The sequence below is a fragment of the Loxodonta africana genome, chromosome 18, assembly GCF_030014295.1.
Source record: "Loxodonta africana isolate mLoxAfr1 chromosome 18, mLoxAfr1.hap2, whole genome shotgun sequence".
Taxonomy (NCBI): domain Eukaryota; kingdom Metazoa; phylum Chordata; class Mammalia; order Proboscidea; family Elephantidae; genus Loxodonta; species Loxodonta africana.
The window spans coordinates 75,323,501-75,340,575 of NC_087359.1; the positions used below are offsets into that span (position 1 = coordinate 75,323,501).

The 17,075-nt window shown below is 42.7% G+C and overlaps 1 protein-coding gene across 1 annotated transcript in view; it reads left to right on the forward strand.

The window, feature by feature from the left end:
* Positions 1 to 17,075, forward strand: part of DNAH9 (dynein axonemal heavy chain 9) — a 486,803-nt gene that overhangs the window by 418,506 nt on the left and 51,222 nt on the right. The window contains exons 64-66 of the mRNA XM_064271783.1: positions 2,782 to 2,973; positions 4,649 to 4,840; positions 11,684 to 11,854. Coding sequence (XP_064127853.1) covers positions 2,782 to 2,973; positions 4,649 to 4,840; positions 11,684 to 11,854 — 555 coding nt within the window. The remainder of the gene's footprint in view (positions 1 to 2,781; positions 2,974 to 4,648; positions 4,841 to 11,683; positions 11,855 to 17,075) is intronic.

Consider the following 17,075-nt stretch of genomic DNA (forward strand, 5'->3'; position numbering starts at 1 on the left):
CACTTGCCCAGTCTCTTCCTTTTTCCACCCTCCTTTTTTTCCCAACTCAGCTCCAAATCCACACATCCTCTGTGACGGGAGAATTGAGGAGCATTACTAGGAGATTCAGGACCTTTTAGCTTTTAATTTTTATTAAGAAATATCCTGCCCTTGGCAACATGAGGCAGAAGGGATGTTACTCTCTTGTCCAGGGGCATTTTCTTTTCTTTCTAAATCAGTCTTGAATAAACTCTTAGGTGCTCTACACCAGAGTTCCAAACTTTTAAATTATCTAGTTTTCATTCTACACAGGGGAAAACATACATTCTTAACTTTTCATCTACAGCCTTCTTTAGAGGAAGCTGTAGCTGGGTCCAAGCAAAGGCACTAGGGTAGTAGTCTAGCACAAACTATCTGCAACACCCAGGGACCTTCCCTTAAAGGTATCGGAATGCAATTAGTTCTAGCTGAAAGGTCCATCAGTAGATCATCCTCATCTCTGCCTTGAGGGACCTGGCCAGAACCAGGGAAGAGGGCAGCGGATGGCTCACGTTAGACCTCCTGGTAGTGAATGTTAGACCTCAGTAGGGTTATGATCATCCATAGTCACACCTGGCTTCATCTCCTCAGCCTCCCCATGGATTCTTGTTCTTGGGCTCAACTCCCTGCAAGCCTGATGTCCACCCATGATTATCCTCTTTTGTTCTTTCTTTTAGATTCCCAGGCAACTGGGAAATACATCCTAAGAGATGCTGGCTTTTCCTGGTTATTCTGTCCCCATCACAGTTGAGTTTTTTGTTGTGTTGTGTTGTGTGGGTTTTTGTTGTTGTCATTTATGGCCATCTTCCATAAGTCTTCTGAGAAAGGATAGACTTCAGAGAGTATTCATTGTTTACAAGAATTTTAAATGCCCCCTTCTGTTTTTATAAGTGTCTTGGAACGGAGAGCAATATAACACCCCCTATTCACACTGTTCCATAGCTCTAGCTTTACCATTTAACAGCCAAATAGCAGAACTGAGCTCTTTTCATCCCTGCTTCTCTGACATCTGGGCTCTTTGGGGATGATTATTTTATTCTGACTTTTATTTGAGTGTGCCACCGTCAGCCATTTCCAGCAGTTTAATGTGTGATTTCTTGGGTTTGTGCTTAGAGGCATTTTTCAGCAGGACCCAATTTCTTCAAATGTGTAAGAAGTAACAAATGAAGCTGTCTACATGGTCTATAGAGAATGGCTTTACCCAAAAAGCAGTTATTAAATCTTATTTGCACGAGGCAATGACCTTGTCTACTGTGCCACCTCCGACCTCTGGAATCTGTGCCTTTGTGGCAAACATGGTACCCCGTGAAGGCTCTGCAGTGGCCCCTACATATCCGGAGAGATAATGGGGACAGTGTCATGGGTTCTCTATCGAAAACCACACCTACTAGGTGCTTAATCTGTCCTGTCTCACTAATCCCTCTGTCCATGTGGGCAAAGTCTAGGGACCAATTCCTACAAGGAAAACTGGGACTGTGCCCAATCCACGTTGTGTGGGCTTTGAAAGTGTTCCAGCTGCAATATCTTCTCTTTCCTGAATAGAGAGGGTCTCACCCAGAGGAAATAAAATGATATTAAAAAAAAAAAAAAACCTTAATTTCATTATGTATCTTTTTTTATTTAAGTCTATTTTATTGATCAATTTCTTATTAAAGTAATTCATATTTTCCCATTCTGGTCAGTGGAAGCTTCTTTCATCCCTCTTCATAGGACCCTGAAAGTCATTGAGAGCTTCTTTATTGATTTTTTCTTAATTGTGGTAAATATGTGTGTAACAAAACACTTGCCGTTTCAACATTCTTCACGTGTACAAATTCAGTGACGTCAATCACGTTCCTCATGTTGTTTAACCGTCACCATTATTTGTTCCTAAATTTTCCCATCACCCTTAATTGCTCAGTGTCCTTAAGCAGTAAGTCCCCCTCTTCCCTCCCTCCTGCCCACCCCTGGCAACTGGTAATGAGCTTTGGTCCCAAAGAACCCAGGTGTTCCTGTCCTACCAGGCCTTCAAAATGCAGGCTTTCGCCCTCTCCACCGCTACCACCATCCCCCTTAAAACTGCCTTCCTGCTTCTCCTTTCCACTGTCCCTTCCTTCATCCCCTCTCCATGAGACACATCTTTCCGCCCTTCTGCATCCATTGTCCCTGGTGCTCTGGTTTGCTCGGTCTCACCCTCCAGGCACCCCTGCTTGGTTTCTGTGCAGCTGTTGGGGTGGTGGGGGGCAGAGCACCACTCTGCTGCTTGTGTGCTGCTTTCCATCCTCTCGCCCATTTCAGCATCTCCCCCAGCAGAGAAGCTGGGGGTCCTTAGCCACATAGGCAGTAATTACACCTACTGAGAGCCTTGCTGGGCAAGAAAATCATGCAGGAGGTAAAAAAATTCAAGATGATACTGTGGGAGTCCCCACCCACACGCCAGTGCAAAGTCGTATTAATATGATAACCCACTCCCATGGCTCACCACCCTGTTTTCCATAGGCCGTGCTTGACAACTTCATTAACATGTCCACATGTGCAAACTGCAGCGGTAAACCAAACCTGAACCCAAAGTCTAAACTAAAATCCGACCCCCCTACAAGTTCTCCTCAAGCCCTGACCCCCTGCCTAGCTACACGTAGCCTGTAATCTCAGTGTAGCTCAAACCTTAACTAGGATATACAGCAACTTTTTATCCAACACAAGCCCCATTGGTAACCCACACCCCAGCCTGCCCTGGGTGCCTGAATCTGGGTGCCAACACTGGAAGCTATGGTTTCCTTTCAGGACACTCTGGAGATGTCTTCCCGGGAGACGGAGTTCAAGAGCATCCTCTTTGCTCTTTGTTACTTTCATGCGGTGGTGGCAGAAAGACGAAAGTTCGGGCCTCAGGGATGGAACCGCTCTTACCCCTTTAACACCGGGGACCTCACCATCTCTGTGAATGTGCTCTACAACTTCCTGGAGGCCAATGCCAAGGTAAAGGAAGTGGGTGTCCAGGGCCCACCCAGTGCGGGTGTGGGCGCCCTTCTGAAAGGGGAACCTTTCAGAAGGATGATGCTGAAGAAGGGGAGTGAACACTGGGGGAAGGTCTACACCCTACACAGTGGAACTGGGGAAATTAACCAAGTGGCCAGTCCCAGGACCAGCCAGTACCATGGTGAGGTTAGAGCCAAGGAAGCCTACAAAATCAAACAATGCTTCACGCCCTAAAGGTCACGTGCGAGTTTGTTCCAGGGCCCACTAGACCACTGCCATATACCTGCTGCATTGTAGGTGTCCTGCGGATTGGCAGGAAGAGACCCCACACTCATGGGATGGAAGTTCCCAATGTAATTAGCCAAGGAAGCAGAACTCACCCAGGACCTGGGGCTCACAGCTCCTCACATAGATATGGCTTTGCCAGTGCTGAAGAAGAAGACACATTCTTCCTACCTCCTGTCTCTTTTTTTCTCTGCCCGGTATTTCCATTCAAAAAAAAACTTACACTATTGATAACTCTTCCATTTAAAGGAATGTTTACACTATCAAGGGTCTTCTAGTTCATGGGCCAACTATAGCACCTGCAAGGCCACACCCTTTTTCTAGTGGGAAAAATTAATCAGTCCCAGGTGCCCTGAGCAATTCCTTTGCCTCCAGTTCCAGGGTCCTGGAAGGCCCACCTCCCACAACAGCATTCCTTCATTGGCTGTACTGCCACAAGGCTTTTCCCAAGGGGCTTGCCATTGAACTTTGCATCCTGTATGTCATTTCTCTGAACTTTCAAAAGGAACAAATAATTAATCTGCTAAACAAATGGCAGAAGATTAGAAAAGTACTCTGGTCCTTATTTTCCTCCATTTGACATTCACTGATTTAAAGGCATAATAGGCCTGCCTTCGTTGTCACAGTTGGTGACTGTCTTAGTCATCTAGTGCTGCTATAACAAAAATACCACAAGTGTATGGCTTTAACGAAGAGAAATTTATTCTCTCACATTTTAGGAGGCTAGAAGTCTGAATTCAGGGTGCCAGTTCCAGGGGAATGCTTTCTCTCTGTCAGCTCTGGGGGCAGGTCCTTGTCATCAATCTTCCTCTGGTCGAAGAGCTTCTCAGAGCAGGGACGGAGGTCCAAAGGATGCACTATTCTCCTGGCTCTTTTTTCTTGGTGGTATGAGGTCCCCCTGTCTCTCTGCTTGCTTCTCTCTTTTATATCTCAAAAGAGATTGATTTAAGACAAAACCTAACCTTGTAGATTGAGTTCTGCCTCATTAACATAGCTGCCTCTAATCCTGCCTCATTAACATCATAGAGGTAGATTTACAACAAATAGGAAAATCACATCAGATTACAAAATGGTGGACAATCACATAATTCTGGGAATCAGGACCTAGCCAAGTTGACACATATTTGGGGGGGGACACAATTTAATCCATAACAGTGACCCTGTAAATGGGGTTGGCCCCTTACCTCTCATCACTGTCTGATGTATTTCTTTAAGTATTTAGTGAGCTCCCCGCATAGGCCTGACTCTGCTGGACACTGGGGGGTCTGCAGATGAATAGGACATTGTTCCCAATCTCAAGAAGCAGCCCACCTTGTGGCTTGTGCTTTCCCCACACATCAGGGCAGCCCTAGTGCCTGTGTGCAGGTCTTTCCTTTCCCCTGTCTTTCAGGTCCCCTATGATGACTTGCGCTACCTCTTCGGTGAGATCATGTACGGAGGCCATATCACCGATGACTGGGACAGGAGACTCTGCAGAACCTACCTGGAGGAATACATTAAACCAAAAATGTTAGAAGGAGAACTGTCCCTGGCCCCAGGGTTCCCACTGCCAGGCAACATGGACTACAATGGTTATCATCAGGTAGGCTTTGCTCCTTCCCTCATGATGGCATGATGGTGCCCCCACAAAAAAAAAAAAGGACCTAGCTATTCCTTCAGTGTTTCTCTGTACCACTGGGGAAGCCAATGCTGGACTACAGAAGCTCATGTTGGACAGAGGATGCTCATGCTGGGCAGGGGGCGCTCATGCTGGACTGGAGACACTCATGCTGGACTGGAGACACTCATGCTGGACTGGGAGTGCTCATGCTGGACTAGGACACTTATGCTGGAAAGGGGACACTCATGCTGGACTGGAGACACTGATGCTGGGCTGGGGGTACTCATGCTGGACTAGGGACACTCATGCTGGACAGAGGATGCTTATGTCCTGGGCAGGAGATACTCATACTGGGCTGGGACACTCATGCTGGACTGAGGATGCTCATGCTGGGCTGGGGACACTCAGGCTGGGCTGGGGACACTCATGTTGGGCCAGGGACACTCCTGCTGGATTGGGGATGCTCATGCTGGGCTGGGGACACTCATGCTGGACAGGGGACCCTCATGCTGGGTTTATTCAGGAAACTTCTTTGCTTTTGGTTTAGTCCAGTTGTGCTGACCTCTTCTGTATTGTGTGTTATCTTTTCCTTCACCTAAAATAGTTCTTATCTACTATCTAAGTAGTGAATACCCCTCTTCCTCCCTCCCTCCCCACTCTCATAGCCATCAAAGAATATTTTCTTCTCTGTTTAAACTATTTTTCAAAGTCTTATAATAGTGGTCTCGTACAATATTTATCCTTTTGCAACTGACTAATTTCACTCAGCATAATACCTTGCAGATTCCTCCATGTTATGAAAATGTTTCACAGATTCATCACTGTTCTTTACTGATGCATAGTATTCCATTGTGTGATATACCATAATTTATCCATCCATCCATTGATGGGCACCTTGGTTGCTTCCACCTTTTTGCTATTGTAAGCAATGCTGCAGTGAACATGGATGTGCATGTATCTGTTCGTGTAAAGGTTCTTATTTCTCTAGGATATATTCCAAGGAGTGGGATTGCTGGACTGTATGGTAGTTCTATTTCTAGCTTTTTAAGGAAGCCCCAAATCGATTTCCAAAGTGGTTGTACCATTTTACATTCACACCAGCAGCATATAAGTGTTCCAGTCTCTCCAACATTTATTATTTTGTGTTTTTTGGGTTAATGCCAACCTTCTTGGAGTAAGATGGAATCTCATTATTGTTTTGATTTACATTTCTCTAATGGCTAATGATTCTGAGCATTTCCTCATGTGTCTGTTAGCTACCTGCATATCTCCTTTAGTGAAATGCCTGTTCATATCCTTTGCCCATTTTTTAATTGGGTTATTTGTCTTTTTGTTGTTGAGTTTTTGCAGTAACATGTAGATTTTAAAGATCAGCCGCTGATCAGAGATGTCATAGCTAAAAACCTTTTCCCAATCCGTAGGTAATCTTTTTACTTTTTTGGTGAAGTCTTTGGATGAGCATAGGTGTTTGATTTTTAGGAGCTCCTAGTTTCTCTTCTGCACTGTTAGTAATTTTTGTATATTGTTTATGACATGTATTAGGGCGCCTAGCATTGTCCCTATTTTTTCTTCCATGATCTTTATCATTTTGGATTTTATATTTAGGTCTTTGATCCATTTTGAGTTTGTTTTTCTGCATGGTGTGAGGTATGGGTCTTGTTTCAATTTTTTGCAGATGGATGTCCAGTTATGCCACCACCATGTAAAAGACACTGTCTTTTCCCCATTTAACTGACTTTGGGCCTTTGTCAAATATCAGCTGCTCATATGTGAATGGATTTCTGTCTGGATTCTCAATTCTATTCCACTGGTCTGTGTATCTGTTGTTGTACCAATACCAGGCAGTTTTGACTACTGTAGCAGTATAATAGGTTCTAAAATCAGGTTGTGTGAGGCCTCCCACTTTGTTCTTCTTTTTCGGAATTGCTTTACTTATCCAGAGACTCGTTCCCTTCCATATGAAGTTGGTAATTTGTTTCTCCATCTCATTAAAAAAAGTCATTGGATTTTGGATCAGAATTGCATTGTATCTAGATTGCTTTTGGTAGAATAGACATTTTTACAATGTTAAGTCTTCCTATCCATGAGCAAGGTATGCTTTTCCACTTATGTAGGTCTCTTTTGGTTTCTTGCAGCAGTGTCTTGTAGTTTTCTTTGTATAGATCTTTTACATCTCTGTTAAGATTTATTCCTAGGTATTTTATCTTCTTGGGGACTACTGTAAATGGTATTGATTTGGTGATTTCCTCTTCGATGTTCTTTTTGTTGGTGTAGAGGAATCCAACTGATTTTTGTATGTTTATCTTGTATCCTGGTACTCTGCTGAACTCTTCTATTAGTTTCACTAGTTTTCTTGAGGATCCTTTAGGGTTTTCTGTGTATAAGATCATGCCATCTGCAGATAGAGATACTTTTACTTCTTCCTTACCAATCTGGATGCCCTTTATTTCTTTTTCTAGCCTAATTGCTCTGGCTAGGACCTTCAGCACAATGTTGAATAAGAGTGGTGATAAAGGGCATCCTTGTCTGGTTCCTGATCTCAAGGGGAAGGCTTTCAGACTCTCTCCATTTAGGATGATGTTGGCTGTTGGCTTTGTATAAATACCCTTTATTATGTTGAGGAATTTTCCTTCTATTACTATTTTGCTGAGAGTTTTTAATCATGAATTGATGTTGAACTTTATCCAATGCCTCTTCTGTATCAATTGATAAGGTCATGTGGTTCTTTTGCTTTATTTATATGATGGATTAGATATTTTTTTTTTATGTTGAACCATCCCTGCATACCTGGTGTGAATCCCACTTGGTCATGGTAAATTATTTTTTTGATATGTTGTTGAATTCTATTGAGGATTTTTGCATCTAAGTTCTTGAGGGTTATAGGTCTGTAATTTTCTTTTTTTGTGGTGTCTTTGTCTGGCTTTGGAATCAGAAATACGCCGGCTTCATAGAATGAGTTTGGGAGTATTCCATCCTTTTCTGTGCTATGAAATACCTTTAGTAGTTGTGGTGTTAACTCTTCTCTGAAACCTTGGTGGAACTCTGCAGTGAAGCCATCTGAGCCAGGACTTTTTTTTTCTTGGTAGTTTTTAAACTACCTTTTCAGTCTCTTCTTTTGTTATGGGTCTATTTAGTTGTTCTACCTCGGTTTGTGTTATTTTAGGTAGGTAGTGTGTTTCTAGAAATTCATCCATTTCTTTTAGGTTTTCAAATTTGTTGGAGTACAATTTTTCGTAGTAATCCAATATGATATGATATGATTCTTTCAGTTTCGTCTTCTGTTTTTCTTTTGTCAGTTTGGCCAATGGTTTATTAATTTTTTCAAAGAACCAGCTTTTGATCTTGTTAACTCTTTTGGTTGTTTTTCTGTTCTCTATTTCATTTAATTCTGCTCTAAATTTTATTATTTGCTGCCTTCTGGTGCCTGAGGATTTCTTTGTTGCTGTCTTTCTATTTGTTCAAGTTGTAGGGATAATTCTTTGATTTTACCCCTTTCTTCTTTTTTATGTGTGTATATATTTATATATAAATTGACCTCTGAGCACTGCTTTACCTGTGTCCCAAAAGTTCTGATAGAAAGTATTTTCATTCTCATTGAATTCTATGAATCTCTTTATTCCATTCTTAGTGTCTTCTATAACCCAGTCATTTTTGAGCAGGGTATTGTTCAGTTTTGAAGTGTTTGATTTCTTTTCCCTGCTTTTTCTGTTACTGATTTCCACTTTTATGGCCTCATGGTCAGAGAAGATGCTTTGTAATATTTTGATGTTTTGGATTCTGCTAAGGCTTGCTTTATGACCTAATATGTGGTTTATTCTAGAGAATGTTCTATGTGTGCTAGAAAAGAAAGTATACTTGGCTGCTGTTGGGTGGAGTGTTCTGTATATGTCTATGAGGTCAAGTTGGTTGATTGTGGCATTTAGATCTTCCATGTCTTTATTGAGCTTCTTTCTGCATGTTCTGTCCTTCACTGAAAGTGGTGTGTTGAAGTCTCCTACTATAATTGTGGAGCTGTCTATCTCACTTTTCAATGCTGTTAGAGTTTGTTTTATGTATCCTGCAGCCCTGTCATTGGGTGTATAAATATTTAATATGGTTATATCCTCCTGGTATATTGTCCCTTTAATCATTATATAGTGTCCTTCCTTATCCTTTGTGGTGGATTTAACTTGAAAGCCTATTTTGTCAGAAATGGATATTGCCGCCGCTGCTCTTTTTTTGATTATTGTTTGCTTAATATGTTTTTTTCCATCCTTTGAGTTTTAGTTTGTTTGTGTCTCTAAGTCTAAGGTGTGTCTCTTGTAGGCAGCATATAGACGGATTGTGTTTTTTTCCCCCCCATTCAGCTACTCTCTGTCTCTTTATTGGTGCATTTAGTTCATTTACATTCAGTGTAATTATGGATAGGTCTGAGTTTAGTGATGTCATTTTGATGTCATTTTTTTTTTTTTGCGTGTTGTTGACAGTTTGTTTTTCCCACTTAATTTTTGTTCTGAGTAGTTTATCTTTATATATTGTTTTTTCCTCTTATTCATTGTTGTTGATTTTGTTTCTGCTGAGCCTCTATTTTTTTCTTGTATTTTATTTTGATGAGTAGGATTGTTAGTCTCCTTTGTGGTTTCCTTAATATTTACCCTTATTTTTCAAAGTTTAAACCTAACTTTTATTTCTTTATATCACCTTGTCTTCCTCTCCATATGCAAGATCTATGACTATACTTTTTAACTATGTGTCCTAAAGGCCTTAAGAATTTACCCAATAAAAATTGTGCAAGAGCATCCCCTAGTGTCCATGGAACAATGCACAAGAGGCTGGAGTGGGTGATGAACATGTTCAGTGAAAAGAATCCTTAGGAAGGTCTGGTTCTTCATTTTGATGAACGGTTCTATAGAAGAATCCAAATCAAAGGGGGGAAATGCAGAACAGAATTTCAAATTCTCATAGACTCTAGACTTTCTGGACCCATGTAGGGTAGATGAGCCCCTGAAACTATTGCCCTCAGATAATCTTTAAACGTTAAAGCAAAAATATCCCCTGGGGAAAAAAAAATCTTAAAACCAAACAATAGTTTAGCTTAACCAGTAAAAAAAAAAAAAATCTGTCTTAAGCATTACACTCTTTTAAGAACTGTCTATATGAGATCAAAGAGACAACAGCAACTCAAAAGATTAGATAGGAACTTTAGGGGGGCAATGAGTTTATGTTAATGAGGGAGGAACAACTCAGAAAAGGAGGTGAGAATAGATGCACAACTCAAAGAATGTAATCAATGTCATTGAATTGTACATGTTGAAACAGTTGAATTGGTGTATGTTTTGCTGTGTATATCCTCAACAACAGCAAAATAAAATCTAAAAAAGTCTGGTTAACTTTTGCAGCAATAACGTGGTTTGCACATCTCCAAATGACTGATGTAGTTAGATTTTCCTTTTCTTCATTTCTCTCTTTAATTTGTCAGTTAATAAGTGGTTATTGGGCACCTACCAAAGATCCAGAAGTGTGCTGAGTGCTGGAGAAAGTATAAAAATAAGAAAACAATGCAAATTTGCTTTTAAGGAATTAACAGTCTTTTATTTAGACTAGAAGTCACTAACACCAAGAAATTATCAAAATCAAGCTAGGTGCTAAACTCGAGGGATACTTTCTCAGTGTTTAAGAGAAAAAATTGTGAAGGCGTTCTGAGAACATTCAGAGAAAAAAGTGAGCCTTGAAAGCTGGGAGGAGGTGTGAGAGATGGCCAACTGTGGCCACTATAACTGACCAGAAGGATGTGTTGTTTTGGTGACTGACCAAACAGTTGCCATCAAGTCAATTCCGACTCATGGCGACCCATGTATATCATAGTAGAACTGTGCTCCATGTGGCTTTCAGTGGCTGATTTCTGAGAAGTAGATCTCCAGGCCTTTCTTCCAAGCAGCCCCTGGGTGGACTTGAACCTCCAACCTTTGGGTTAGCAACCGATCGTTAACTGTTTTCATCACCCAGGCCCTCCTGTTTGGTTGACACGCTGCTTTAAAATTTTTTAATTCACATACCTTTAGCCAGGGGTACAGATGCTCCAGTTCATGGCAACACTCGCCACATCCTACAGCCCGATTCACACATTTATTTTGTGTGCATGGTCCCATGTACACATTCAGGTTGTCATCCCTGATTTAGATAAACAGTGGGGAGAGAAAGGAATTTAAGGGAGAGAGGGCTGGAAGCGTAGAAGAGCTTGAGTACAAAAAGCAGGAAAGGATTAATATTGATGGAGGACCATGAGACGTGGTCCTTTTGTCTGCAGGAGCAGGAATCTATCAGAGAGCAGGAGGAGGGGGTGGGACTGGAGATGGATAACAGGCAGTTATCTGAGCCTCCTGAAAAAGAAAATGACATGATGAATGTGGTAGTTCTGCAAAACTGGTCGGCCATACAAAAACAGGTGACGTCAAGGAAAGGCTGGAGAAAAGGTGCACTGATACGTGGGCAGCACCCTGAAGTCTACGCCCCAGGTGGGCAAACAGTTAAGGTGTATGGCTCCTAACAGAAAGGTTGGCAGTTTGAATCTACCCAGAGGCACCCTGGTGATCTACTTCCGAAGACTCATCCATTAAAAACCCTATGGAACACAGTTCTCGGACACACGTGGGGTTGCCATGAGTTGGAGCTGGCCCAACAGCAGCTAGTGTGCTGAAGTTACTTTAGGTTGGTCCACCTGGAGGACCAAAGGCGTACTAGTGCTGAGGCCTGGTCCGGCCGCTGACCGCCCTTCAAGGAGGAGAAGTGGGGGAGACGGGAGCTATGCCTCGATTCTTTCCAAGTTCCTCTTCCCTTGATTTTCAGTACATCGATGCCGAGCTGCCCCCAGAATCTCCCTATCTCTATGGCCTCCACCCGAACGCCGAGACTGGCTTCCTGACCCAGACCTCAGAGAATCTCTTCCGCACGGTGCTGGGGCTGCAGCCTCAGGACAGCCATGCTGGAGAAGGAGCAGGAGCCACGAGAGAAGAAAAGGTGCGTGGGGGCTGGTCCAGGGCCATTCTGGGAGCCCAGGGATGGTAGCTGGTGACCTTCTCGTCATGGCCCCTTTGCCACCTCTGCATGCCTTCCTCAGCACACAGTGGGTCCAGCCTGGAGGTGCTGCCCTTCCCCCAGGCAGGTCGCCACACTAGCATCTGCTTTATGTCATAGCAAGTCCCTACCATTTGGGTTGTCACCTTGCTTTGCCGGTCCACCCAAAGTCAGCTTTTATTTAGTTATATGGGTTTGTCTGCCAAGGCAAAGAAAGGGCAGGGCTGGGCAACAGCTGGTTTGGGAACCTTAGCACTGACTCCATGACTCCAAAATCTGAGTAATGATGGGTGGGGAGCTGCTCCCAAACACCTGCACCTTCATTCTACCAACTAGATGTTTGTTTTGATCAGGCGTACTCCTCTTTAAAATGAAAATACCTTGTGTTTGTGCAACTGACTTTTAGTCGGAGTCTCTTAACACACAGCTAAGTGCTACGAAGCTCAGAACTTCTTGAAATTTCAGGAAGGTAGAGGTGACTTATGGAGCAGAAAGTCAGACAAGGGTGAGGTGTGGGTTTTAGGAAAGCCAGAAAGCAGTTTGAGACTCTGCTTCTGGTATGGGAGTAGCAGAGGCAGAAGAGGAGGGGGATACCAAAGTAAAACTTCTCAATTCAACTTCCAAGAGATTTACCTCCACACCCCGCCTCCACCCTCGCCCACAGTCCTGCATGGATTCCTTTCACTGGATTTCTTTGGGTTTACAAGGAAACATCCTTGGAAGATTAAGGGTTGGGAAGCCTGAGTGGTATATCAAATTTTAGCTGCAGTGATTGATTTTAGGAAACCAATCTAATTAATACTAAAACAGTTGGACTTTTGTTTAAAGGTAGGGAACGCTGTCAGTAAAAGAGTAATTCTCAAATTTTAATATGGCAAAGAATGAGCTAGGGAGCTTGAATTCTGATGCTTAAGCACAAGAATTTGCACCAGAGTGATTTTGATGCGGGCGACCATACTTTGAGAAAGCTGCTGTAAATCACATTACTCAGCCTTTTTCACTATTTGATTTATAAGATATAATTTGAGAATATAGGGAGAAGAAAATTGTTATATTATCCAGAATCCAAACCACCCAGAATGAAAAGTGTTCCCAGCTCTAAAAATGAAAAAGGCTGGAACTATATAAATAATAGTCCCCGGGTGGTGCCAACAGTTAAACGCTCGACTACAGGCCACCGAAAGATTGGCAGTTTAAACCCACCCAGAGGTGCTTCTGAAGACGGGCCTGGCAATCTGCTTCTGAAAGGTCACAGCCTCGAAAACCCTAGGAGTGGTTTCACTCTGCACAGTTGGGGTCACCATGCGTCGGAATTGACTCAATGGTAACTGACAAAACCAAAAACCAAACCCACTGCCATTGAGTCAATTCCGACTCATAGCGACCCTATAGGACAGAGTAGAACTGCCTCCCCATAGAGTTTCCAGGGACAACCTACAAATAACAGACTTAGGATTCTCTAGGCAGGGTTCAAAGAATCTTCTAGTTCTTGTCATTTCCTTATCCCTTTCTCCAGCTAACTCAAGAAATGGTGTGTATGTGTGTGAGAGAGAGAGATTCAGGAATGGTACTCACCGTGGTTCTTTGCCATGTGGGACACTTATTTTGTGGGACACCAGCAAGTGTACAGGTAATTAGATGTATGTCAAACAGTGCAGTGTCCAGGTGCTCAGCCCTGACAGCCTGCTCCTCACATAGCTCACATGTTTTCATGAACCACGTTCCTTTGTATTCAAATAACAACTCAAAAGAGGGGCAAAGAGCCAAATCCTAGAGAGTATTTGTTAAGTTCAAATGACCCAGAGTTGCACACTCCCTGTACACTCACAAAATATTGGTACAAATTTACATCTCCCCATCTTTATGGAAGGGAAGCTGGGAAATTTAGTGTACACTGGGAAACCATGCACCCAGGAAAAAGAGAGGACAGTTGCCAGGGAGAAGACAACTAGGAGTCTGTCCCAAACTTCAACCCAAGCTTAGATTTTCTTTCTCAGGAAATTAGGGGCTCATGTGATGATCTGAGTCTGAACTGCTGCATGGCCCCAAATACCTCTTTTCAGAAGATGAATCTGTGATTAATCAGTATGGCTACCTCTTCCTGGATTGTACAACCTTCCTGTCTTCCTTGGTGAGGAGGTAGTTGGCCTCCCCCATTTGCCCGTTAGTGCTGGCTTTCTTTAGTGTGGGACAGCTGACTAGTCATTCAGAGAGAAACTAAGCAGATTCCCTGACTCCTCATATTTCAAATGGTTCAAACATTTAAATGTAAAACATAAAAAGTACTGGAAGAAAACTTGAGTGGATGTTTTTATGATCTTACAAAAAGGAAGGCCTTATAAAACCTTTTCGTAAAAAAAGTCAGAATCTGTAAAGAAAAAGATTGACAAATTCAACTGCTTAAAATATTTTAAAATATCTGCAACAAACAAACAAAAAAACACCATGAACAAAGACAAACTAGGAGAACCTATTTGTAACACAGATACTGGGCAGTAGGTAGATTTTGCTAATATACAAAGAGTTCTTACACATGGAAAAGAGGAGGGAGAGAGGAGAGGGTGGGGAACACAAAAGAAATTCACATAATAAATACAAATGGCCAATAAAAATAGTAAAAGATTCTTAGCATCACTCATCACTAAATGAAGTTAGTGAAATATTTTTCACCTAATGGTAAAGATTTTAAAGTGTGATAATATCCATTGGCAAGAGTGTAAGAAAGCAAGCACTCATCAATTGGTCTCAACCCACCTGGATCAAAGGAGAATGAAGAACACCAAGGTCACACGATAACTAAGAGCCCAAGAGACAGAAAGGGCCACATGAACCAGAGACCTACATCATCCTGAGACCAGAAGAACTAGTTGGTGCCCGGCCACAATCGAAGACTGCCCTGACAGGGAGCACAACAGAGAACCCCTGAGGGAGCAGGAGATCAGTGGGATGCAGACACCAAATTCTCACAAAAAGACCATACTTAATGGTCTGACTGAGACTAGAGGAATCCCGGCGGTCATGGTTCCCAAACCTTCTGTTGGCCCAGGACAGGAACCATTCCTGAAGACAACTCATCAGACATGAAAGGGACTGGATAGTGGGTAGGAGAGAGATGCTGATGAAGAGTGAGCTAATTATGTCAGGTGGACACTTGAGACTGTGTTGGCATCTCCTGTGTGGAGGGGGGATGGGAGGATAGAGAGAGTTGGAAGCTGGCAAAATTGTCACAAAAGGAGAGACTGGAAGGGCTGACTCCTTAGGGGGAGAGCAAGTGGGAGTACGGAGTAAGGTGTATATAAACTTATATGTGACAGTCTGACTTGATTTGTAAATGTTCACTTGAAGCTCAATAAAAGTTAAAAAAAAATAAATAAATAACTTAAATGTTAGGACATGGATTAAACAGGTACCAAGACTAGAATGCTGTGCTAGTATTGTGGGGGAAAACAATTAAAAATAAAATAAATGGTGCCCAGCTACAACCGGTGACTGCCCTGATAGGGAACAGAACAGAGAACCCCTGAGGGAGCAGGAGAGCAGTGGGATGAAGACCCCAAATTCTAGTAAAAAGACCAGACTTAATGGTCTAAGACTAGAAGGACTCCAGTGTTCATGGCCCCCAGACCTTCTGTTGGCCCAAGACAGGAACCATTCCCAAAGCCAAACTCTTCAGACACGGATTGGACTGGGCAATGGAATAGAAAAAGATGCTGGTGAAGAGTGAGCTTCTTGGATCAAGTAGACACATGAGACTATGTTGGCATCTCCTGTCTGGAGGGGAGATGAGAAGGCAGAGGGGGTCAGAAGCTGGTGGAATGGACACGAAAAGAGAGAGTGGAGAGAAGGAGTGTGCTGTCTCATTAGAGGGAGAGCAATTAGGAGTATATAGCAAGGTGTATATAAATTTTTGTATGAGAGACTGGCTTCATTTTTAAACTGTCACTTAAAGCACAATAAAAATTAAAAAAAAAAAAGAAAGCAAGCACTCTCATCTCTGTTGGTAGGGGTTTAAATTATAGGACAATTAAACAATAAAAAAAATAGCTACTAAAATTAAAAATGTTCATTTTTTACTCATAATTATATTTCTAGGAATCCAAACAATTGAAACACTCAAAAGTGCACAGATTGTGTATATTTATTTATTTATTGCAGGATTGTGTATAGTAGTAAAAAATGGTAAATAAACCAAATATCCATCAATAGGGGACTAACTCTACTGAGTATGTTAAACCCATAAGTACTAACAAAGGAATGTGTCTAAGATTTATTTTTTTAAAAAGTGAAAAAAAGCAAGCTGGGGAAGTTGTGTGTAGTATGACCCCACTAGTGATAAAAGAGGAAGAGAGAGAAAGGGAAAAAGAGAGAATGAAAAGAAAGAAGAAAGGAAGAGAGGGATTAAGTGAGGAAGAAAAGAAAAAAGGGAGAGAGAGAAAAAACAAAGAAAACCGGATGAGTGCATAGTGGATGGGTGGATGGGTAGATGATGGTTGGGTGGGTAGATGGATGGGTGGATGGACAGATGGGTGGATGGGCGGATGGACAGATGGGTGGATGAGTGGATGGATGGATGGATGGGTGGATGGACGGATGGGTGGATGGACGGATGGGTGGATGGGTAGATGGATGGATGGGTAGATGGGTGGGTGGGTGGATGAGTGGGTGGATGGATGAGTGGGTGGATGGGTGGTTGTGTAGATGGATGGGTAGATGGATGGATGGGTGGGTGGATGGATGGATGGGTGGTGGATGGATGGTTGGGTGGATGGATGGGTGGGTGGATGGGTGGGTGGATGGATGAGTGGGTGGATGGATGGATGGGTGGATGGATGGGTGGATGGATGAGTAGGTGGATGGATGGGTGGGTGGATGGATGGTTGGGTGGATGGATGGATGGATAGGTGGATGGATGGATAGATCGATGGATGGGTGGACGGATGGATGGGTGGATGGATGGTTGGGTGGGTGGATGGGTGGATGGATGGGTGGGTGGATGGATGGATGGGTGAATGACGGATGATGGATAGATAGAGTTGTGTACATTTGTGAACATCTGCAGGAACATAAACCAAAAAAATTCAAAGTTTTACTGTTTGTTTTCTTTTTCTCTCTGTGGAAAAGAGGCAAGATAGAGGGAACATTTTGCTTCTAATATTATACGTAT